Source organism: Argiope bruennichi, chromosome 7 (genome assembly GCF_947563725.1).
Source record: "Argiope bruennichi chromosome 7, qqArgBrue1.1, whole genome shotgun sequence".
Lineage (NCBI taxonomy): Eukaryota > Metazoa > Arthropoda > Arachnida > Araneae > Araneidae > Argiope > Argiope bruennichi.
Genome location: NC_079157.1, coordinates 44,901,119 through 44,926,737, shown reverse-complemented (window position 1 = coordinate 44,926,737; position 25,619 = coordinate 44,901,119). Strand labels below are relative to the sequence as shown.

Sequence of the window (25,619 nt, the reverse complement as noted above, 5' to 3'; positions counted from 1 at the left end):
TGCAAAGGCTTGTCTTTTCTCGCCATCTGCTGGTAACAACTGGTGAAATGCCTCTATCTTGTACGGATGCAGCTTCAAGATTTCGTGCAGAATCAACCTTTTGGATCAACCTTTCCGGAATTCCTGTTATTTTACCTGCTTCGCTTGTACTGGAACTCCCCGTTGAAGTCTCGGCTGCCACATTTCTCATGACCCTTTGGACAACAGGGAAGCGGTCAGCGCTGACGGATGGTCTGCCACTTCGTGGACGATCCTGTAATCTTCCCGTTTCCTCAAAACGACGAACTAAATTCAATATCCCATTCAATGAATGGTTTTTCTTCGCCTTAATTCCTTTCACCGTCCATAACTGTCGCAATGCTTTAGTCGCGGATTCGCCGTTTTTATAGAACAGTTTCACCACTAATACTCGATCCGGTAGCGATAGCAGGCTACTGGCGTCGAATGACAGATCCATTTCCAGCTATGTGTTTTATAGCTATACTGATTTGCATAAACAGTCTCTGTATGACGTGTGAGCGCCATCTATCGGTCATTTTTTAAATGGAAATAAAATCCAAAGGCTCTCTGAACATATTCCCGCAAACCGCAATTTTTTTCGAGCGTTACTTTTTTTATGATTTTTTGAAGTTTGCATGAATTTATGCCGAACCCGGTATATATATATATATATATATATATATATATATATATATATATATATATATATATATATATATATATATATATATATATATATATATATTAAAGTCTTGCTACAATCTCCGATAAGTAGTTCCTGTAGTGCTTTTATTGAATAAGTACATTGCTATGTGTCAGATACTGAATACTGTTATGTTGTCGAAAATTTTACCATTATAATACTTATTAACAGTAAATATTTATAAAAAATTACTCTAAATAAATATCCATTTATGCCTTTTATATTATATTATTAAAGTTCATTCAATCTACGAACTTATCCTAATCATAATAGTATTTTTATCATCAGTTGTCAAAAGTATCAACTATCAAACAAACCTAAATTAATTCCGAAATGAAAATAAAGAGCGTTCTAGATGAATCTTTAATTTGTGTTTTTCATTTTGTTTCGATCTATAAAATTAAATTGTATGTACTTTGTTTCATACCTTTTTCTATGTAGATCCATTGAGATAATTTTTCTTTATTTTAAAGCATTCGAACTTAAAAATGCATAAAAAAATCGTTTCGATTTTTTTCATTTGTTATGCATGAACTGCATTTATTTATTTTTTCCAGATATAAGATATAACAATGTCCTATTTAGAATTTCTTAATATGAATACTGCAGTTACAGAAATAAAATTTACCAATAAAAGCAAAGGGCACTTTTTCAGTAAAAACTTTTATTTACTACATTTTTATTTATCTGCTCTATAAGATTCGAGAAATAATTTAAAGCATATTAAAGAGTTGGCACTCCATAAACATTCATCAACTTGTCGATGAGCGTCTGTTTTTCGTCGTCAGGCAAAAAGGCACTTCGAGCTGCATTGAAATTCTAGAAAATAGAAAGCAATAATTAATTTTGGTTCAGGTTTTGAATATTACCAAAAGAAATATCAAATTTCTCTAAGTATCGAACTTTTTACAGGAATCTAGTACGAGGGGTGATCCAAAAAAAAAATGCTTTATTAACAATAAACACAGGATACAAATGGTAAGTAAGAGACATATGTGGCGGTCACTTCTCTGCATAATCACCAAAGAGACATTTATCACACAGCTGGATCAATTTGTTTAACCAGTCTTAGTAATAATCAGGTCCCTGGCTATTGAGCCAGTTCTCGGCACTTCTTTGAACATCACCGTATGATGTGAACTTTGTTGCGGATAAGTGTTTCTTCAATGCCGGAAAAAGGAAATAGTCACTGGGAGCCAAATCGGGGCTGTATGGGAGGTGGCTCCAGATCTCCCACCTAAACGTTTCCAGCAATCTCTCTGCCGGCTTCAAAAGAACGACACCCTTTCGCCACCTGTTGTCTACTCATTGCTTCGCCCCCGTACATTTCAACGATTTGTCTGTGAATGTCCGATGGGGACACATTCTTGGCCCACAGAAATCGTATCACGTCTCTCACCTCTGTGCGAGACAACTTCTCTAGACGTCTTGCCATTACCGTCGCTGTTTCAGGTCTCAGTACTAACACTATCTGCTCGAACGAACGGTCTAAGACAACTAGCGCCACCTGTCTCCACTCTGGGTAACAATATTCCCACCCACAATTTCTACTTTCCAAATACTGCTGCTTGTAAACTTTTTTTGGGGGATCCCCCCTCGTATTTTCATTAGAAAAATAGTTTCTGTATATCGAGTAAAATTTCTATAGAATCGAATAAAAATATTCGAATAAAATCTATGGACACATAAAGTTTAAAATCGTCCATGGATTTCAATCTCAAAAAGTAATGCAAACTAAAAAAATGATCATATTCTATTCTTACTTCAATAGAAATTCAAAGGAGACCAGAAGATCATGTGAAAAAAAGCTATAAATGTTTAATGGTGAAACATATGCTAGCCTTAGCTTTTGATCAGCGAATCTCTTTCCAAAGTAGGCGGGAAACTTTTATTTTAATTACAGTTTAGCTATAGACTTCTCACAGTGAATATCAATCCTTATCCAAAATCTTAAAAGATGAAGAAAACCCTTTTTTTATAAGCGATATAGAAATTAGAGACATAAAAGTAACAAAAAAAAAAAAAAAAAAAAGAAAGGAAGAATGAAATTTAAAAGAAAAATTGCTGCCTGTTATCGCAAATTTTAATTTATCTTGTGAGAATGTTATTATTTTTATCAATGTTATTATTTTTTTAAGTCATATTTTGTCTTAATTAATTTAAGTACCAGTTTAAACCAGTGTGAAACAATCACGTGACTATCAGATTACGCATGTGTCGATATTTAGAAAAATGATGTTTTCTACCCCCCCCCATCTCAAATTCGATCCAGTTTCAAAACTTTTTCCCGAGGCCAGAAAAAAGAATTTTTTGCGAAAATTCAGTTTAAATGATTACTTGACTATTGTATTGCTCAATCATCAACTTTTTTAGAAAAGCGATTTTCTAAAAGCGAAAATCGTTCGAGCTCGGACCTAAAACTTCTTTGCCAGCTCTAAAAATTTTACAAAAATATATACACACACGTTTGGATACTTCCCCTCGCTGTTGCGCATCCATTCCCAATTTCTTCTCTGTGCTTCTTCGGGCGATAACTTCTTACGATCCCGCCCTTTATTGGCCAGACAGAAGAATCTGATACATGGCGAACATTTGCGCCAAGTTGTAACTTTTTATTGGCTATAAGTCACCAAATGGGACAACCTTCTTTATCATTTTCTAAATAACCCTAAAAGAGAAAAATTGATGCCTAAAAAGCGATAAATCGCCAACTTTCTGCTCGTGCATTTTGAGGCTTCAAATACATCAAATTAAAACAACATCATATTTTCACTTGTTAAAAATTAAAATAAACTTATAAATTAATGGAGCAAAATAATTTCAAAAAAAGAACAGGCTAAACTGTGAGGAAAAAGATTTTTTTCTTCTGGAAAGAATTTTCTCTAGCAGCTTAAAACTCCAGATACATTCCTTTATATAGAATGGAAAGCATCACTTAAAGCTCAATAGAATCAAAATTAATGAGGCAACCACATTGCATGGCAAAAGATTTTACCCGTGGAACAGAGTTTTTAGTACTGTCTCTAAGTTTATTATAATTTCTGATACAGTGGAAATAAAAAATAAAAATACACAAAGTGAAAACATAAAGGGTGTTCCAAAATTAACGCAAGTTTTGAATTTGCCACCATTCTTGCAGAAAATTGTTGGCAATCCTATAAAAAAATCTGTTTGATAGCTGATAGTTTAGGGTTAGTACAAATATATCGTTGAAAGATAGAACAACGTGTTTTCATTATTGAACAATATTTCAAAAATAATGAAAGTCTGGCGGTTACTGTTCAAAAATTTAAGAATTGGCCCTAGATCGTGTGATTCAACGCTATTGGATTTCTTTTTATGGGGTTATTTGAAGCCAAAGGTCTATGCCAACAAGCTCACAAGAAAGCGTGCATTGAAGGAGGAAATTCAACTCTGAATTGACGAAATTCAGCCATATTTATGCAAACTGGTCATGGAAAATTTCGATAAAAAAATTGCGCATGTGCCAATAAAGCCATGGAGGAAATTTGCTCTATTGCGTTATTCCATAAATAACCTTATCCTGTGTACTTTACAATTCAATAAAAATATTAAAAAAATTAAAATAAAAAAAACGTGTTTTTATTTAATTCAAATTTTGCACTAACACGCTGTTCTATCGTGTAACACTCCATTTTTTAGTAACTCTAAACTATCAGCAATCAAATGGTTTTTTTAATAGGATTGCCAACACTTTTCTACCGTGGAAAATTCAAATCTTGGGTAAATTTTGGGACAACCTTTATGCACCCAAGAAATGCCCAAGTTTAGTTTAGTTGTATTAACGTCCCGTTATAAAGCAACACTAGGGCTATTTTGGGACGGATCTCGTAACTTTGAACCGCGGTCAGATGACGAGGACGACATCTGAGCTGGCACCCTCCTCTCTACACCACACCATACCAGCGTGAGGACGTTTGGCCTTGAAGGATTTAACGTGCAACAGACCCCCTTACACGACAGTTCTTCGGTGGAATGAGCCCTACGAACCTGAAGCCCTACGCCTCACGATCCTAAACCTTATCACCAGGCCACCGTGGCCCAAACAATGCCCAAAACAGAGAAAAAACATACGCATAATAGAATTCTAATCACATCCTTTGTTGTGTGTGCCATTCTCAAAAGATGTGCAAATTTATAAAAACATAATCTTGTAAAACCAAATTGATCTTTCTAAATCACTAAATATCGCAATTACTCGAGAATTTTCACTATAGCCTTTAATGCCTTTTCTAACCTTTGATTTAGACTGATAATGAAAAAAATTAAAGGATTTAAGTATAGAGTGAAATCATGTTACTGACAGCTCTGGCAAAGTGTAAATCATTGAGTCCAAAACTTCGGACCAGTTCGTAGTCATCGTCTAAAGTCTTCTGGATGAGGGTACTGTCATCTCTGTTGATGGAGAAGTTAGCCCTGTCCTCCGCAAACCTGCAAAACAAAAGCAACTTTTATGATTTAATGTGCACATGGAATTCATTTTGAACTGAAATCCGATTCTAATTGTATGCAAACTTCTGGAAATTATCTCTGGAATTTATATTGATTTGATTAGTCTCTTTTATTTTAGTGGTATGTAAAAATAATAATTAATTACCTTTAATTAAAGAATATAACAATTAATGCTTTTAATGATAATAATATCATTATATTAATTAATATTTAATTATTCACCTGCGCAAACTAGCTGTTCGTCCACTATATAAAAAGTACTGATTATGTAATGTGAACCTACTTTGATGAATTATTTCTTGTAACATGAAATAAAAATGCTATTTTAAATTTTACTTGCAAAATAAGCATAATCATTCTAAATGGTTAGCTAAGCTTGCAAAGTGACGAGATTAATAGGCGAAATCGTTCGAGCAGTAGGCGTTGGGATTCTGCTAAAGTTTTATTTTTCATATCTAATGACATACATAAGGTTCATAAGTTTTTAATTAAATAAAAATTGGCGAAATCCAGATAATGGATAGTGGATAATTACATCCTGATAGAATGTATAACGAAGAAGTATCAGATTGAAACGCCAAAGATATGAGGGTAATGGTTCGTAGAATGTGAAGAAAAGAATATCCTCTCTTTTCCAGTTACTTGCTTGAAAGGAGACTTTGGGGAGAAAAACAAACATAATAACACAAAGCTCTCAGAGCGAACTCTCAGAAGATCAATATTCCAAGCAAAGATTTCGCTCAGCTACTCACATCTATCGACTCAACTTCTACTAAATGACTCCTCTAGCTGTGCTATCTACTTTTTATAGCTTTCGAGGCATGACATCGAATATTCTAGAATATTACCTTATCTTTGTTCCTAATCGATATATCGAAAAAATTCCAGCAGTTACAAGAACTTTCATTTTTATCACCAACGTTTTCAAATTCATTGCCAAAGAGACAAATGAACGCCAAGGCTGAAGGATCATTAACTTTCTGTAAAACTATTTTCTTTATCAAAAGACTTATTGTGCAGAGAAGCAATGTTTCAAATTCATAACGTTATATGACTTGGCAATGCGATAAATTTGATCTCTGATTTAGAGACAGAGATTTCTTTCAATCTCACCTCACGATAGGGTGCTTGGCCTTCCTATCTGTCACTGATCCCGTCAGCAGGCTGGAGTGCGGACATGCCTCGAAGTGTACGTCCATATCAAGACAGCGGCGATAGAGGGCGTCGTCATCCACCACATGGTACCCGTGGCCTATCCTCTCAGCAAATAGATGCTCAAGGGCAAAGCGCACCTGATCTGCAGGCCCATCCTCTCCTGCATGGACAGTGCGGTGGATCCCCAACCGATAGGCCGACTATAAGAATGCAGACATTCAGTTAGCAATAAATCACAGGAAATATAAATAAAGAAAACAGAATTTTCAGTGAAAAGCTCAGCTGCTTTTTACTTTCTCGTATATTCAGTATAGATAAAATATAGTAATCGTCAAAAAATTCGAATTCCAGATTTTGACGATTTCCAAGATTTAGACTTCTCTGAGTTCGAAAAACACATTTTAAAAAATAGGCCGACTAAAAGAATGCAGATATTCAGTTAGCAATAAATCCCATAGAAAATAAATAAAGAAAATTGAATTGTCAGTGAAAAGCTCAATTTTTTTTTATTTTGGTAGTGAATTTGTAGTGAATAGCTCATAAAAAACCAGTTAACAGCTACGCTACCCGAGCAATTGCTTTTGTATCGTGGTCATGTTACTGGACAAGAACCACAATGTCTCAGGTTCTATCCTCGCTCGTCTCAAATCGCCACAAATTGTCCTTTAAAGGTAATGAATTAATTTAGGAAGTAATGTTTTTGGCAGTGAATTGTCCTTTTTACATTTATGCAGACCAAAAGTTCAGTCAAACTGTTTTTATTTTTTCTGGATTGACTCTTATTAGCACGTGTATGAGATGTCATTGGCTCAGTGCCAAGCTTCCAGTTCTTTGGTTGACATTTCAAAAACGCCATCTATTTGATGAGGCCTGATCTTATGCCTGTTGATGATTAAAGGTCAGGATTTATTAGTTTTTTATGTTATAATTTCATTTGAAGGACAAAAGGGAGGAAAAATAAATGATTCACTCCTTGGTTACTATTTTGTTTGAAATAGTAAGGTAAACTTAATTTACAAATATCATAATAGCTCACTGAATGGAATGTGTCATAAAAGGGTATGAATTACTGGGAAACAATACCCGATTTTGAGACGTGTGATTGCAGGTCATTCAATTTCATCAGATAATTATTTCATGAATAAATGAACTGGAAATCATATTGTACTGTTGTATTGCGCATGATCTATTCTATCGCAGATGAATGAGAAGAAAATGAAGAACTGAAAAGTTTGCTATGATTTTATCATTGTATCAGCTAACGAAAAGAGGTAGCAAATTCAGATCAATCGTAACGGTATTTAGAAACTCCAGAATCAATTGCATGACAAAGAAGACAAAAGATTTTTTTAGATTAATGACATATTTCTTGAAACTAGGTCATCGCATATTATACGGTAATTTCGTTGAAATCATGCTTCATAATATTGTTACGAAATTTCCGGGGTTCGTTTGGATAGTGGGGGTTATATGGTGTGGAGAACGCTCAATCACCAGGCGGCAGTAGAAAATAAAACAACGACGTTTATTTACACGAAGACACACAGGACAGCACAGAAGACGATTATCTTCAGCCGAGACGTGAAGCATACAAAACTCTACTACAGAACAGTAGCACACAGCTTAGTTCAGCACTAGCTTCACTCCGTCGCTGCTCCGCTTATCTCTGGAAGGCCAGTTCTTTAGCGTCGGTTCCGACTACTCTTCGACTGCACTGGTTCACGACTCCAATTCACCCCCACTCCCCGGCAGCTGCAGCTCCTTTTATACGTCTCAGGAGGCGGGGCTAGAAGCCTCTCAACCAATCAGGAACGTTCGAGGCGTAACTCGGTTCCTACTGGACGGATCGGGAAAATTCTCGATGTTTCGGGTATAATCTATTTTGGCGCCAAAGTCGCCAAATTCGTCGCCAAATGTCGCCAAGCTCTGGAACCTCCTATGGAACCAACTATGCTGGGAAGCAGCATCACAGGTTCGTAACAATATGAAGCAGAAAACTGAATATGTAATTTCTATGCCTTCTTTCCCACCGATTAGATCCCATATTTGATATACAAATTTACATTTTTTCCATCAGACAACATACTAAATTTTATTCATCTAAGGCGTTGTGTTTTTGAATTATTGTACACTCGAATATGCAGACTAATAAATGACTCCTCGTTAAACAGTTTTTGTCCAAATTTAATACATATCGACAATTTTGATGATAAATTTCCACAAGAAATATCACCAATATAAGTTATAGTGCTCACATGCATAAGATGATGATGATGTGGAAATACTTTGTTGCAACGGCCTTTTGCATGATAAATTTAGTCGCGCATGCAAAAAAACAGACAAACTCTCTACGATGGATTTCTTTGAAATTTCGATAGATACCTACACATTTTGTTTTAAGATTACATAATGAATGTCATCTCTTTAGTTTAATACATTCTAAAGTTATAGTGTCCACATACCCCTACATTCTCAAAATGTACTGTTTTGGGCTCAGGAGGTGGTTTAACGAACATGGAGATTCATCAAAATTCCGAGTTTGAATTTTTTGACAAATACAATGATTTCTCTTTGCATACTTCGTGTATGTAGAAATAATAATTATATGGTGCTAAAACCAAATATTTTTGTTAAATAAAACTCAGTGTAAATAAGCTTACCTGAAAGGCTTCAACATCGTCTTCTGATGTGTTAGTCACAGCATTCGTATCTCCAGCGATGTCCATAGCAATTACTCTTTCGTCTCTATACTTCTGGCACAGTTCTACCACTTCTTTTGACCAGCCTAAAAGATGCATTTGATATTAATTTCATAATTTAAGAATAAAAAACATATAATATTGCGCGAATAGCGCATTGAAGTCATTTGATATAGATACAGAACGACAACGTAACAGGTCATCTTGGAGATGGCAAATTAATCAATCAGAGGAAGTAGATAAGGGCATGATTCCTTCTCAAAGACAAAAAAAAAAATACCTCACACTTTGTAATATTGCTTAACTCTGATTACCGGGCGTAGATTTCGTTTACAATTTCCATATATTACTAAATCTTTTTACAAATGCATGAATGAGTTGTCTTTTTGGATGGATTTCATGTTTAGTCCTCCTCGGCTGGAATTAGCATTTGTTTGTAAAAATGAAAAAAAAAAAAAAATACAATTTAGAAAAACTTTATGTTTAAAATTATTCATTCATTGCATTTGTATTTACCAAAATTATATATTCATTGTTCATTTGCGTCTAAATCATGAAGCCACCTAGACTACATGAAACCCTCTTTAGGCCAAATCGAAAGCCGAAATGCATATAAAAGCGGATTATATGAATTATTATAGCTATAAATCTCATTAGATGCGGATTAAGGAGGCTAATTAACCTTCAATTCTACAATTGCTAAATAAATCTTAGAAGGAAAAACTGCATCATTATATCTTATAGATAATGAATTTTAGTATTTTTGGATTACCTATTTCGTGGGAATTCCATACACATTATTAGAATATCCAGAATTTTTGAATAAATCTGTCATGCCTTGAAACTGGGCCATATCCGGCAAGATATTTGTTAGACAAATCATTTGCCTATAAATCATTTGTTTTAAAAGCAAATGAATATATTTAATTAAGAATTAATAATATGCTCCAATATGTATGAAAACTAAGATATATATATATATTAGAATATATCGAAATGAACATTATTCTGAATGGAAAATGCAGTAGAAAATACACTAAGAAGTTCAAGGTAAGACAGATTGGCTGAAACCGTTGGATTTTTCGAAGTCCAACATTTGCGTCCATCAATCCTGCGTTAAATCCTGTATAGTCGATTTGTATGCAGTCGAATTAATAAAGTGGATGTACAAAAAACGAAAAGGCTAGTAAGCCTTTAATGTACAATGCAGTAGCGTGTAGGGGACGAAACAAAACAACGAAATTACCATGTGTAATATCCGATGCATCAAATACCAGACCATAAAATGATTTTCGAATGATAAATGAATTTAAAAAAAAATTTTCTTTGGTTACGGCACCAAAAACTATCCAAATTTAACACTTTCTAGATTAATAAGTATGATGCCGGATGGTTGTTGATAAGACCCATGGTATGACCTCGAATTAGTGTCCGTTGAATGTTAGAAATAGAAACTGCATTCAACACCTCTTACAGCTAGTGAAGGCTTTGGCACCTTCAGATATCAGATGGACCGGAATTCAACTGAGTTTCGCACAAAGACAATCGAATTTTATCGAATTATTTCTAAACTGATGCTGTAATCTCATACTGTTTTCGAAAGAAGTTACATTCACACTTTAAAATATGTCGAATTAAATAATCAGCATTCGTGACCTGACCAAATTCCTCATGGTACCCGACCACGAGCTCACCATATTGTTACGAATCCTTGATGCGGCTTCCCAGCATAGGGGGTTCCATGGGAGATCCCAGAACTTGGCGACGAATTTGGCGACTTTGGTGCCAAAATAGATTATACCCGAAACATCGAGAATTTTCCCGAACCGTCCAGTAGGAACCGAGTTACGCCTCGAACGTTCCTGATTGGTTGAGAGGCTTCTAGCCCCGCATCCTGAGACCTATAAAAGGAAGCACTCGCAGCTGCTGGGCAGTTGTGAGTCGGGTCGTGAATTGGAGTCGTGGACCAGTAGAGTCGAAGAATAGTCGAAAGGGACGGTGAAGAACTCGTCTTCCAAGGACTAGCGGAGTAGCGCTGCTGTGTATACTGTTGTATGCTGCACGTCTCGGCTGAAGATAATCGTCTTCTGTGCTGTATATAGTTGTCGTCTTTGTGCTGTCCGGTGTGTGTTCGTGTAAATAAACGTCGATGTTTCATTTTCTACTGCCGCCTGGTGATTGAGCATTCTTCACACCATATAACTCCCACTATCCAAACGAACCCCCGGACAATTTCGTAACAATATATACAGTAGTTCGTCGTAAATGAGAGAGTTGGAGAGCGACGGCTATCCACGACTGTCTAATTGGCTTAAATCTGATGCCCTACCACCACAATGGGTGCAAATATCAGATATTCCTTAAGGAAGCAGTCTTCAGCATATCCCATCCTTTTTGCTTTCTCGTTTACGAAATATAAAGAAAGTATAGTAATCGTCAAAAAATCCGAAATAGAGATTTTGATGAATCTCCACGTTTTAATCTTTCTAAATACGAAAAACACATATTTGGAAAATGTCTTTCTGTGACAAAGATAACTGAAAAACGCTTTGATATGATTTGATATTGAGGAATTAATTTTTGTTACGGTCTTTAAGACGAATTGTTGATTTCTATCAAATCAAATCTTAATTTCCTTCAAAATCTAAAATCTGATGAAATGCGTCTGTCTTTCTGTTCGAATATAAGTGAACACGACAATTACAAAACGGAGAGAGGCTAGCTAGATAAAATAACGTACACGGATGTACCACCTATAGCATAAGACACCTGTCAAAGTTTGTCAAATCCAGCAACAAGTTGACTATCCATCGATCTGTACTTCCAGAAACATTTAAACGCGATCATTCGAAAACGCAATGTCTTAAATATATCAAATTTTGTATGGGAATTTGTCACTACATGTACAGTTTTGTGTAAAAATTTTATTTCATTCGAATGAGAAAAACGTGTCTGAAACACAAATTCGATTTTCGGACACTATTAATGCATGCCATGGATTAATCGCCAAATAATTCGCCAAGGATCGAGCGATAGATTCAGAAAAAAATGCTTAATTGACTCCAAAAGTTAATGTTTTGCCAATGCCTTGTAGAGAGCATACGAGAAAGTTTTAGGATGACTACTCCATCTGGTTTTGTAAAAGTTCCTGAATTGATAAACCCATGATGGCCAACGATTGGATCCGAAAGTATATTTAAGTAACATTTTAACAATCTTTGACTGTAGATTTTCGATTCTTTGAAATAAAATATTTCGCTATAAGCTGTATTTAAGTAATGAAAAACCATTAAAATATCAGGTTTGAGTTTCGGTTCATTAAAAATGCCTGAACACTGGTAAATTTTCCTTTCAGATTAATTTTGAAAGATAACTTTGTTTCACATTTTATTTATCAGCAGATGATAATTTATTCCACTAGTCATTTTTTATTGCGATTTTTTCCGAAGAATTTGAAAATAGATTATCAATGTATGTGCAGTAAAAAAAAATGTAATTGTTTCTTTTTTCATTGCTTTACTGATATAATACTGATAACAAACAATGGCAGTAAATTGAGACAGCGTGATGATGGTAAGTAATTACATAATTGATAATATATTGTTAAATAATTGATAATTGACTGAGTAGATAATTCTTGAACTCTTATTTCTAAAAACCAAAACTGCTTTTCGTATATGAAAAGAAAGTACAACAGAACTTAAGTTATCCAAATTAATTGCAACAAAATCCAGCGCGCAAAATCAAATGTGCGGATAAAAAATGAACAAAAGATTATTTCTTAGGAAGAGAAAAAGAGAATGTAATATCATGAAAGAGCTGTTATGGCAAGTACGTGATACCTGATCAAAAGATAAGTTTAGCAGAAGAAAAGTCAACGGTTATACTTGTAAAAGAAATTACTTGTATTGGCCCACTATAGTATTAATTTAAATATTTCAACAAGTTTTAAAGCATTACATTCACTTACGCCAAAGGAAAGTATTATTATCATCTGAGAACATGATGCTGTTTTGGTTTGGGATTTATGAATAATCAAAATATACAGGTAGAAAATTGGCGATTTACCAGTTTTCAGGTATCAATTTTTCGTTTCTACGGTTATTAGAAAATGATAAAGAAGGTTGTCGCATTTGATGACTTAGCACCAATAAAAAGTTACAAATTGGCTCGAATGTTCGCCATGTGCCATATTCTCCTGTTTCATCAATAACGGGCAGGGGCGTAATAAATTTATATATATATATATATATATATATATATATATATATATATATAAACTTATTACAGGGTGTTTCTGAATTCGACCGACAAATTCAGAGGGGTGATAGTAGGCATCAAGAAGATAAAGAATCACCATACAACATGGGGTTCCGAGCGACGTTTAATTGGTGAAAATCGCAAAAATATAGAGAGTCGGAGAACTGTTGGAAACTGTAAAAAATTAATTTAAAAAAATAACAAATGGTGTTTCAATTATGAATTTTTTTAAGGGAAAACACATTCTTAAAAGGTGTTTTTTTTTTTTTTTTTCATGTAGGTAACATGCTCATTTGATAATCCAGGGGGCCGTAAATTTCTGAAAACAAAAAAATAACTTAGAATCCTTATTTGAAAAAAAAAAAAAAATTAAAGTTTGAAGAAAAATAAAAGCTTGAAAATGTAAGAAATTTTATATTCTATAATTTGACATAAGTGTGTAATGTGAGAACTGGGAAGTTTTAAAGATATTCAAAAAAAAAAAACTAAAATGGGAACCAGAAAACACCGCTGCAACATCAGTACCTATGTTCGATTTTCACCAATTAAACGCCGTTTGAGATTCTATATTTCTTCACTCGGCACGTGGGAACCGATGACGCAATCATTTTTACAAAGTTGAATTAATTAAAAAGAAAAAGTGGAATAGGATCAGGAAATAAGAGAATATTTTGACATGGGCTGAATTAGGCTAAAAAAATAAAGAAATTAATTAGGATTAAATTAAATTTAAAAATATCATTACATATACATATATATATCATCGTTTCCTGAATATCGACGCATGCGTCATCTGATAGTCACGTGATTGTTTAAAACCGGTTGTTAATGATTTAAATTGATTGAGACAAAACAATGACTTCACTAATGACTAATGTTCTCACATGATCTCATGAAATTTGCTATAGCAGATTTAAATTTTTTTTAAATTTGGATTTTCAAAGCGGAAGATAATTTTTATAAATAATAAAGGAATACATGGTTTAACGCTCTACTAGCCAGACCATTTGACCCGAGCTAACAAATTTGATACGTGTAGTTTGATGGAGAGGAATGTGCAACTTTGTGAAGTTTTTTGAATTGTAATTAATTACAAATTAAGCGTGATTTTTAATGTTTTTCCACGAGGCTTCCCGAAAAAAATGCACAAAACAATTTTTTTTATAATTTTAAAATAAAAAAATTATATTGATACTAATTTGATTGCAGTACAATTTTTTTTCTTGAACTTTAGTAATTTAATTTATTTATTATTATTTTTTTGCATAATTTTCAGCAATTTATTTTATTGTTGTGATGAAATCCAAACTATTTTCACTATTTTCTCAAATATTTAATTGTTTGATTTTCTTTCGTAATTAAAAGCTTTAAAAGAAAGTTTTTACATATTATTTCCACAGTTTACATGAGAAATCAGAAAGTGAAGTTACATTACGGTAAATGAGAACATGCAACTGAAACAGATCATTCTGGCATTTAAATTTAAAACAGCATTTTAGTGTCGGGAAATTAAACTTTATTAGAAATATTCATGGACATAATAAACAGAACAGGTGTAAGGCTATTAAAATAACACGAATTTGCTGGTTATCACAAGTTGTTACTTATTTATAAGTACCTTATTTTGGGAACGAGTACTAGGAACTATACACAAAAGATTTAACTGAAATTAAACACAGCCGGTCAGGTGGTCGCCAAATGCAACTAATTTGGTATAATAACTAGAAAATAAACTAAAGCATTCAATGGCACGAACCTGGTTTTCCTCGTATGCTACAGAGTATGCTGCGGATGTCGACACCAAAACGCTCACAACCATTCTTTAGACCTCTATTGATACACTCCACTACTTTTTCAGGTGGAAAACCCTCTGCAGACAATAGATGGGGGCTGTAGCGGGTCTCTGCGTACAAAATGTGTTCCCGAGCGGCATCCTCGCAGAATTCAAAAGCTATTCTTTCGATAGCCTCTTCGTCACCCCTAAACATAAAATAATCAAATAATTAAATGAAAAAAACATTTGTCAAGCCAGTATTTTAAGAAGCATTAATTTGGGGTGCAATCAAGGCGTGTAGCAATATGATCATTGTTCAATTTATTCGTGTTAATATAACAATCAGTATACCAATGATGTGCAGCAATTTACATATACAAGGTGTCCCATAAATATTGGGACAAATTTTAAGGGGAGGTAGGAGACATCACAAGGATTCAGATTTGCATAGCAACCCGTGGTCCGAAACGCCTTCGTTCGGCGCTAGGTGGCGTTTAAGGAAGCAGACCTGCAATCCCTCAGTCATTTGAGCTGCTATCGCCCACAAATAGGGTGTCATGGGGATTCTCGCCAGCCCATAAATGCGCATTGTGTTAGTTGAACATCCCATCTCGTGTTAAATACGCTTCATCCATCATTTAAACGTAGAGCAACATTGACCAAGATACCACCGTGCAAAACGTTCACGAGGTGGGTAATCTTTGGGGAGCAGTAACTGTACGCTTTGCAGATGGTATGGGTGTAAGCCTTCAAGCTGCAAAACACGATGAACACTATTCCGAGATCCTCCAACGGCAGTAGCGACGGCTCGTACGCTGGCCCTCGGATTCCTTCTAACGGCATCCAACACATTTTCTTCCATCCTGGGAGTTAAAGTCACTCGTGGCCTGCCCTCACTATGTCTATTACCTCGTAACGACCCCTATTCACACAAATTGTGATACAAATTACTGAATATCCGGTGGTCTGGTGCATCTCTCTGTGGGTACCTTTCCCGATACAACATTTCAGCCGCTTTTGCAGTTCCTTCTGCTAATCCATAAATCAGGTGCATATCCGTCAGGTCAGTGTTCGTAAAACGTTCCATACTCCTCTGCGGGCGATCGCAGCTCAAATGACTGAGGGATGATTGCAGGTCTGCTTCCTTATATGCTACTGTGAACAACACCACCACCTAGAGCCGAATGAAGGCGTTTCGGACCACGGGTTGCTATGCAAAACTGAATCCTTGTGATGTCCCCTACCTCCCTTTAAAGTTTGTCCCAATATTTATGGGACACCATGCACAAAAGAAAAAAAACTTTCAAACTTGTGTTTCAAAGCTTTCAGAATATATTTTAAACAGCATAGAAACGCATGTAGATAAGTAAATATCACCAAACAATGCACTAACGCAACTGAAGTGAAGTGAAGTGTATGAAGGCCTTTCCAATCGGGGTATTTCAGGAAAGATTTAGAGAAGTTTCCGAATTTCTCATGATTGAACTTTTCCTGTAAAATGACATGAAGAAGCCCATCTGCAATAATAATCCTATATATTCTTGCAGACGATCTTGCCTGCTAAGTTTTCTCCAGGTTAGCAAGATTCCATATAAGAAATGCAGTACATATTGAACACCAACAGGATTGTCTTCCACATGAAAGTGCCACGAGACCATGGAGAAAACTTAGTGCAATCAACCGGTTCTTGCCCCCTTGATGGATATGACAATTTTATAGATTTCGGATTGTTTCCACTTAAATTACAGTAATACCTCCAATGTGAGGGGCAATAGATAAGTCTGATATTTCAGTCATGGTCCTTTGAAGTTCTATCTCAATTCCTGCCTTCCGGTATCACTCTGATCTTCGCTCAGATCTCTCCGGATGCTTAGGAATGGTGAGAATAACTTAGTTCTAGATATTTAGTAAATATCTGGGTTGTAACCCAGGGCCTGTTTGTCCAAGACTGATAATTGATTTTATTTTAATTTTGAATAAAATATAATTTTATTTTATTTTTAACTGTGTTAAAAAAAGAAAAATACGATCAAGGGCTGTAACAAGACAGTAATCAATCTTGTAATGCTACATAAATATTTACATCAGTTCAAAACATTTTCTTTCATAGAAATTCAGTAAAAATATCTTTAAATATTCATTCAATAAAAGATATCTGTTTTATCAATAAGAGAAAATTGCATGCTGATATTTTTTTTATTAAGGTTGGCTATATTTCCGTTAACAAAGTACTAATCGTCGCCAAGATAAAATATTGCAGCTAGTTGCATTCCAGTTATGTCTTTAGGAAAGAAACGTAACAATCAAATTTTGGCTTTTTTGGCGGTTTGGGATGAGCGAGGATAGAACCTGGGACCTTGTAGCTCGCAGCCCAGTAACATGACTACAATACAAAAGCAATTTCTTGTGTATCGTAGCTGTCAACTGGCTTATAAGCTTTTCACCACAGACTCTCCCTCCAGTGAGTCGGAAGTGAGACGAACGATATGGCTGTTGAGTGGTGATGTATTTAGCTGTTGATTCTAATGTGCCTGTGCCCATTTGAGGAGCGCCACGCATTATGGCGAGCGGTTGCTGCTGCTGTTGCGCCAAGTGAGTCTGACGACTTTGTATTGCTGCGGCCTTTTTTGTGTTGCTGAGTCAAGTGAGTCTGACGACTTTGGGTTCCTGCGCTAAATGAATCTGACGACTTTGGTTTGCTGTGGGTAGATGGCGCCACAACAGCTATACGAAGATTGAAGGTTCATCGTCCGAGGTCACTAATATGGCGAATTGTTATGCGCGAAGATAGAACCTGGTACCGTGTGGTTCGCCGCTCAGTAACATGACCACAATACAAAAGCAATTGCTCGTGTTTCGTAGCTGTTAACTGGCTTATAAGCTTTTCACCACACTTTTAACGTTGGCGCATTATCACTTGTGCCTTGCTGATGAAATAGTAACCATAGTAGTGTAACGAATCTAGTGCTTTAATTGCGCTATAAAACTCTGTATTAAAACCAGCAGTAGCAATCTCCTACGAAATGGGGGAGGGTTTTTTTCTAATTGATTTATAAAACTAAAACCATCTTTTTCTCATTTCATCAGGAATCTAATATTGATCTATAATTGCCGTCATAAAAATGTGACAGAAATAAAAGTTGATCCATTCAAAATATGTAATTAAATATTTCTTCCCTTTTAGTCTTTCAAAAGAATTCATCTAATGAGTCGAATCAGTAGTCTTACATTATAAACACACCAGTGTTAACTAACATTTAGAAAAGAGGCGATTACTTACGCAATGACCGGCAGGTATGTGGCGATGGGGGCCAAAAAGTTGGCGAGATTGGTTGGCTGTTTTGTGACAAGGCTGGAACAGTAATCAGCAGAGCTGCTGGCAAGATGTATTCCTTTCCGCCTATGTAAAAATAAATTTAAAAAAAATAAACGAAGGTCTGAGTTTTAACTTCTAATCTTAAATAAAGTAAAATGATAATATCGTAGGCTAGATTCTGCCTATATTTTGAATTCAAAATTTGTTTCCTTAATTAAAAAAGCAGAAATAATGTGTATACAAAAAATGTATTTATTATAATCGCATAATCTTCTATAAAGTCGGTAATTAAAACAATTAGATGCATTAATGTTAACTATATTTTTCAAAATAGATGAAAAGTTATAATAATATTTATTTATTATTATGGTAATTGGCATCATTGAAAATCATATTTTTGAAATTGGGGGGGGGGGGGTATATTGATTTTGTCAAAATTATGGCTAGAAAAACTTAAAAATTTCAATCATTTTTATCAAAAATGTTATTAAAAATTTAAAAATCTTTTTTTTTTTTTGCATATTGCTTGCTATCCACGAAGTAACTATAGGCGAAGTTTGATAACTCTAGCTCGAGTTGTCCGGCATCACAGGAAATCATATTTTTGGAATTGGGGGAGAGAATTGATTTTGTCAAAATTAGAGGGGAAAAAATGTTAACATTTCAATTTTATCAAAAATATAATTAAAAATTTGAAAATCTGTTCTTTTTATTGAGTGCTTACTATCCAAGAAGTAACTATGTGCTGAAACATTCTCCGTTTCCCAGTACTGATAAGACATTTACAGCCAGCTGTGTCGTCGCTGTTACTTACTAAACTCCTCGTCATAACCAGATGGTGGATCTTTTCACCTGGGTGGTCTCGCATATGTTCATTAGCGACTACAGTGAAATGTTCATTAGCGACTACATGTGGAATTCCTCTCCAAGAGGTATTGATAGTGCCTTCAAAGAGAAAGGAATGTCCAAACATCTGGATGCTAGATGCTTCTCTTTGTGAAAGGACCTTCCCACGACCCACTGGCGTCGCTGAGAGAGCCTATGGCTGAACCCCGATTGGCCGAAAGAGAGCTCAAATGACAATGTAAATTAAGAGGCGGAGATTGTCGCCGAAATAAAGTGCGGAGATTTTTTTTAAGAGAAGAGAAGAAACGATTGCAGGTGGACTGTTGGACTACGCCCACGAGTTCGGAGTCCGAGAACCAACTGAGTTTCAAGAAAGCCTTCGACTTTGACTGTTGTATCTCCTACTACAGGTGTAAACAACTATTTATTTAACCAAGATTAGAACAAGTTGTTCTTTGTATATATAGGGCTGTAAAATAAAGAATTTCCTGGAAATTCTGCTTCGTTATTTGATCAGTAGATCAAGACATTACAGTACGAAATTTAATAGCTCTAGATCGAGTTGTTTGTCCTGTAGTGCGTTTTGAACTATTCTTGCAACATACATGTCACTAATCTCATATCGCACTTTACAGATAATATGATTTTCACAAATATTATGATATTTAAAAAGAAAAAAAAAATAGGCATTGTATCACAAAGTTTGGGAAGATCGTTGATTTGCAATTAAAACAACTATATTATTAATAAGAACAAAGATTTAAAATTAGCCAAAAAAAAGTCTCTCAGAAATATCAATATAGTAGTAATCAATATAGTAGAAATAGTAGTAACATAAAAGATGCAATTATAGTATGTGAAATATTGCTACCGATTGTTCGAACTATTCAAATAGAATTTTGATGCTAAATTTACTGCGCATAAGACTCAAAAAATTGAGTCAGTATTATTGCCATTTTTGTTTAATTTCAATAAAGTGTATTTAAAAACTTAAAAATTTGTTAATATCCGCTGCGAGAATGGAAGACTTTTTAAAAATTCGTTATGGTTAGAATTAACATCATTATTATGTAAATTTCAAACTATTTATTTCGCATTCAAATTTGACAAGAAATTATCGAGTCTTCCCAAGATAATAAGTACATAACTTTTAAGATTTTAATTTTGGTGCTAATTAGATACGAAGTCTATATATCTTGTCAAAGACACTATTTTGAATTAGCGGGCAACATGTCTATAACAAAAGTGAAATCATATACAATATTTTAAATAAAGATTATATTTTAAAAACATCTAGAATTACAAAATATAATTTAGCATTTAACTTTTTTCATTAGTTTATAACAATATCAGTTCCATTCTTCTTTGAACTTCTAAAGCTAGATGGCGCTCAGGAAATAATAAGTTTCAACGTAAATTCATACTACTGGTTTTCAGTTATAGTATATATGCGTGTGTGCTTGCTGTAGTTAAAAATAAAAATGTATTTAATTATAAAATTTACAGGGAATGTTTTAGATCACCAAGTTCTTATATGGTGTTATATGTTCTAAAATAAAACAGTATTCTTTAAATTATAACTGTTGCACTAGTAATAATCATAGTATAAGGATATAAAAAACTTTTAAAATTCTGTCAGCTTTATTTATAGTTAACTTTTAAGAACTATTACAGTTCGATTACAATTAAATTGTTACATTTCGATAAAAAAAATATTACTTAACTTTCGATTTATTATCAAATTAAGAAACAAACTGTCAAAAATCGATAAAATAGCTGCCAAATATTCATTTACATTTTAGGCATTGAATCATAAAATAACTCTGTAAAAACTGCCCTCAGAATAAAATTTAAAGAAATAAACTAAATGCATGAGATTATTGGTTTACAAAGAAATTAATTCAATTGGTTGAAAATCCTGCGGTAAAGACCAATATATTTTTACGGAAAACTGTCCACAAAATTCCGCTACTCCAGTTATAAGACCAAATTGTTACTAAAAATTCTCCAGGAAATTCCGAAAATCAATAGGTTCGCTGTAGTGGGTATATGGTGTTACAGTCAACAGGCCTTAATAATAAATAAGGACATTTATTAACACAAAGACACAACATGCAAACAACAAATACACTGTCGAGGCTTACACAAGCAATAAACAGCAGCTCACAGTAGCTCATCGATAGTAAAGAAACATAACAGCACACAAACTCAAACCGAGCTCAATACCAAACGGAACTCCACAAGAAGAGAGAATCATATTCCTCTAAAAATCTGCTATCCTCTACTATCTCATCGCTTAGCTCTACTCAACTGCTGACTCACTACTATAAGACTATCTATTCAATACACGACTCAATGCTGTTAATATTTGTCTCCAAGACTCGGTGCACGGCTCACTTCTCAATCCTTAATCCCATGTTGAACTCCACTCAATACTTATGCTTCGCTGGACGGATCAAACTTATACGCATTCAAGCTTTCAAAGCGGATCAAACTGATACGCTAACCATTCAACTGAAGCCGACTAGGTCTGCTGACCTTTTATAGTTACTGAGACAGGCTACAGAAAGTTCTCGAAAGAAGGATCACTATAATTCGCCTGCTATTGGTCCAATCGCCAAATTTCCTGGAGATTCTAAAATCTAATGGTCGCCAAGCTTGTCTTCAAACCAGGGGGATCATTGATCCTGAGTCAGATCAGCATCTAATAGAACTGACCCTAAAATTTTCTTTATTATGTAATCTACTGCTATTTGCGCTGGGAAACAACATTACAAATTCGTAATAATATCCATCCAAGAGCATGACTTTCACATTTTGCTGTGCCATGACGTCTTTGCTCTTGCAGGGCCAGCATTGGGTTTCAATATTACCGAATTTACTAAGCTTATGACAATATGAAAGACACACAGAAGCAAAATAAGCTACGATTAAAGATTGGAACTAACGTAAAAGAAACGAAAATAAACATGTATTCACAAAAGTTCCTTCAATAGATACTCCTCTCGCATAGATTTATGTTGAAAAATGGAACTTACTGAGAGATCTCCCAAATTGTTTCTGGACGAACAGATCCATCAAGATGAATATGAAGTTCCACCTAATAAGAAAAAATAATGTTTATTCAATAGAGACATCTTGCATTTAAAAAGGCAGCTTTTGCATATTTACACAGCAACGCAAAATCAAAAGAAGTTTCGAAAAAATGAACCGATTTCTTTTAGATTCGGTGGACCTATATTTATGATTTTGCCTTTCACCAAGTAACCAGAAGCTATTAGTTTCTTCTCAAATTGAAAGAAGGATGAAAATTATATTATAGTTTCATTTAACAAGGGTAATAAAGGGTATCCCAAAATTAACGCAAGAATAAAACTTGCCACCATTCGTGCAGTAAAGTGTTGAAAACCCTATTAAAAAACCATTTGACAGCTGATAGTTCAGGGTTAGTAAAAATGAAGCGTTACACGACAGAACAACGTGTTAACGCAAAATTTGAATTTTTAAAAAAAATCAGTTTTTTTCTTTAAATTATTATTATTATTTTTTTTTAATTGAATCGCAAATACACAACATAGAGTTAAGTATGGAATATACATAAGGGAAATGGCTTCTACGATTTTTCTGAGACATACAAACTCTTTTTTATCGAAATTTTTCATGACCATTTTGCATAAATATGGTTGAATTTCGTTGATGCAGAGTTGAATTTCCTCCTTTAATGCAAGCATGCTTAAGAGCTTGTTGGCATAGAGCTTTGACTTCAAATAAACCCATAAAAAGAAATCCAATGATGTTAAATTCCATGATCTAAGGGACCAGTTCTCAAATTTTTGAGCTGTGTCCGTCAGATAATATTGCTCAGCAATAAAAACACGTTGTTCCGTAGTGTAACACTCCACTTTTACTAACTCTAAACTATTAGCTGTCAAATGATTTTTTAAAAATGGTTGCCAACACTTTACTACACGAATGGTGACAAATTCAAATATTGTGTTGATTTTGGGAAACATTTTATTGCGATAATATTAAAAAATGAAGTAAACTCACCCTATATTTAGGGATTTTGGTAGAATCGAAATGCTCTTTCCACTCTTCCATTTTTCATTACCAGCTGTTACATGGAAGAACACCCCTTGATCTCTTTATCTCTACATTCATAAATAAGGGCATCTGTTTCGTATTTTATCTATCAGCTGTTGTCTGATACTCTATTGGTTATGCAACCTTTTGTTTCATTAATCTAATCTGATAGTCATTCAGGCACAGATCTGATTCATAAACATTGAATGGAACTCTTGAATGGTGCTATAAATAGTGCCGACTTCTCAGTTCAGAAACAAATAGCGCTGCAAAAGTAATTGCTCAGTAGAAAACAAATGAAATGCAGTTGGAAACAAAAGACAACAACATTGTCTCTGAATACATCACAATTTTTATTTGCTTTCATTTGAACTGCATTTAAAGAAATTACTGATATATCATTTTCCAAAGAATTATTACTAACTAGAGGAAATGAATATAAGTGAAACAAATATGATAATTTTCGGGTAATGTGAAAGCGAGATCGAAATCTTAAAAAGCATGCAATAGAAGAAGCGAGAGAAAAAAATGGAATTTAGCTTTTCTTTCATTGAAGCCAGAGGGAGTTGTCTCCTTAAAACTTACTCACGTATTCCATAATCAAGGTTTGATTCCAGAGTACGTACAGTACTTGGCGTACAGTAATTACGAAATATTAACCATTGGTGTGATTTTACTACTTTTACTGAATCTATTGTATGATCCTTGGCGAGTTTATTGGCGGTTAATCCCTGACATGAGAGTAATAAAATCCAAAAATAGAATATGTGTTTTCGATGCGTTTTTCCCCACCGATTGAAAAAAAGTTTGACGCATAACTACACTTGCAGTCCAGCAACAAAATCCAGCATCAAGTTTGATATATTTAAATCATTGCGTGTTTTTTTTTTTTTTTTGGTGGTGGTGGTGGTGGGGTTATAGCTTTTATATTTTTCTGAAAGTATGGACCGACAGATGATCAAGCTCTTGTTAAATTTGGCTCAAAATCTGATAGGTGTCTACACTATAGCTATTAAATGTTTATTTTGAATTTTATCTATCTATTTCTCTAGATACATACAGGTAGAGAGACAGACAAATGCAATTTACAAAATGTATAATTCGGGCTCAAGATGGTCTGAAAACGAATTTTTCAAAATCGAATTTTTTTCATTCCGAATTTTTATGACAGTTACAATATTTTTTTATCATTGAAAATATGACGTCGTTTTGGTTTGAGATTTTTGAAGCCACAAGGTGCACGGGCAGAAAATTGGCGTTTTATCGGTTTTGAGGCACCAATTTTCCACTTTTAGAGTTATAAAAAAATGACAAATAAGGTTATCACATTTGCCAATTTATCACGAACAAAATGTTACAACTTGACACGAATAATGATTCCTCGTGAGGGTCACGAGGAATCATTATTAGACTTAATGTCTGTATGTCCTCACAGAAAAAAATCCCTTTATTTGAATCCCTGCCTGAGGGTGACCCTTGAAAAAGTCTTCAGGCCGGATTCTTTTTAAAAATTTTTAATAATTTTTTTTGGTTTAATTTTTATTTGGTTTTTGTTTTTCCTATTAACTTGATTCTAATACTTTTGTATATATATATATATATATATATATATATATATATATATATATATATATATATATATATATATATATAGAGAGAGAGAGAGAGAGAGAGAGAGAGAGAGAGACAGACAGATTTTGAGATTAAAAAAAAACCCCCTAAAAATTAGCGATTGCGCGATACAATAGTCACGTGATCATTTCAAACCAGTTTAAATGCTACGATAGTCACGTGGTAAAATTGCTATTTCACGTGATTGTTTTAAACCGGTTTAAGCTGGGTTAAAGACTTAATTAAAAGAAACAATGACTTAAATAATAATAATAATAATGTTCTCACATAAAACTTTAAATTTTAGAAAGCAGCTTTCAATTCTTTTCTTTTTTTTAAATATTTGTTTCGTATACGAGAAAGCGATAATATACAGAAAACAATTTTAGCTGCCAAAAAATCAGGCCCCAATATTTTGATGAAACTACATTTTAGGACTTTCCGAGTTTGAAGCAATCCGTCTACCCGCATATATGAGTACTATATTTCAAAAAGAAAACATTTAATGGAAATTCGAACCTGTAGTTCGAAACATCGTAACACATTTTTTTTCTTTAATCTTTCATTTTTAAACTATCTTTAAACATCTGCAACAACAACAAAAAAAGAATTCAACATTGCCCCAAAGCTTGTGTTTATAAATACAATAGTTAAGAAAAGGAAAAATTCTATTTTAAAATGTATAGATAATGTACAAAT

General features: G+C 34.1%; 2 protein-coding genes across 2 annotated transcripts in view; both read right to left on the bottom strand.

Moving 5' to 3' along the window:
- Positions 1 to 25,619, bottom strand: part of LOC129975052 (FAU ubiquitin-like and ribosomal protein S30) — a 140,644-nt gene that overhangs the window by 66,488 nt on the left and 48,537 nt on the right. The gene's annotated exons all lie outside the window — the stretch shown is intronic.
- Positions 1,368 to 23,402, bottom strand: LOC129975047 (adenosine deaminase-like). The gene is made up of 8 exons (XM_056087920.1): positions 23,277 to 23,402; positions 22,265 to 22,326; positions 18,345 to 18,464; positions 15,047 to 15,270; positions 8,992 to 9,116; positions 6,290 to 6,531; positions 5,029 to 5,155; positions 1,368 to 1,522 (listed from the first exon to the last, which is right to left on the bottom strand). Exons 1-8 carry the CDS (start codon positions 23,325 to 23,327, stop codon positions 1,427 to 1,429), a joined length of 1,047 nt encoding a protein of 348 aa, XP_055943895.1. The 5' UTR covers positions 23,328 to 23,402; the 3' UTR covers positions 1,368 to 1,426.

Bases quoted from the DNA above. Each gene is read 5' to 3' on its own strand.
- LOC129975047 (XM_056087920.1), bottom strand. From the start codon at position 23,327: ATGGAAGAGTGGAAAGAGCATTTCGATTCTACCAAAATCCCTAAATAT. The intron at 15,271-18,344 runs GTAAGTAATCGC...TTTTATGTTTAG, and splicing joins ACATACCTGCCGGTCATTGC to GGGTGACGAAGAGGCTATCG. The intron at 6,532-8,991 runs GTAAGCTTATTT...GCATTCTTATAG, and splicing joins ACGATGTTGAAGCCTTTCAG to TCGGCCTATCGGTTGGGGAT.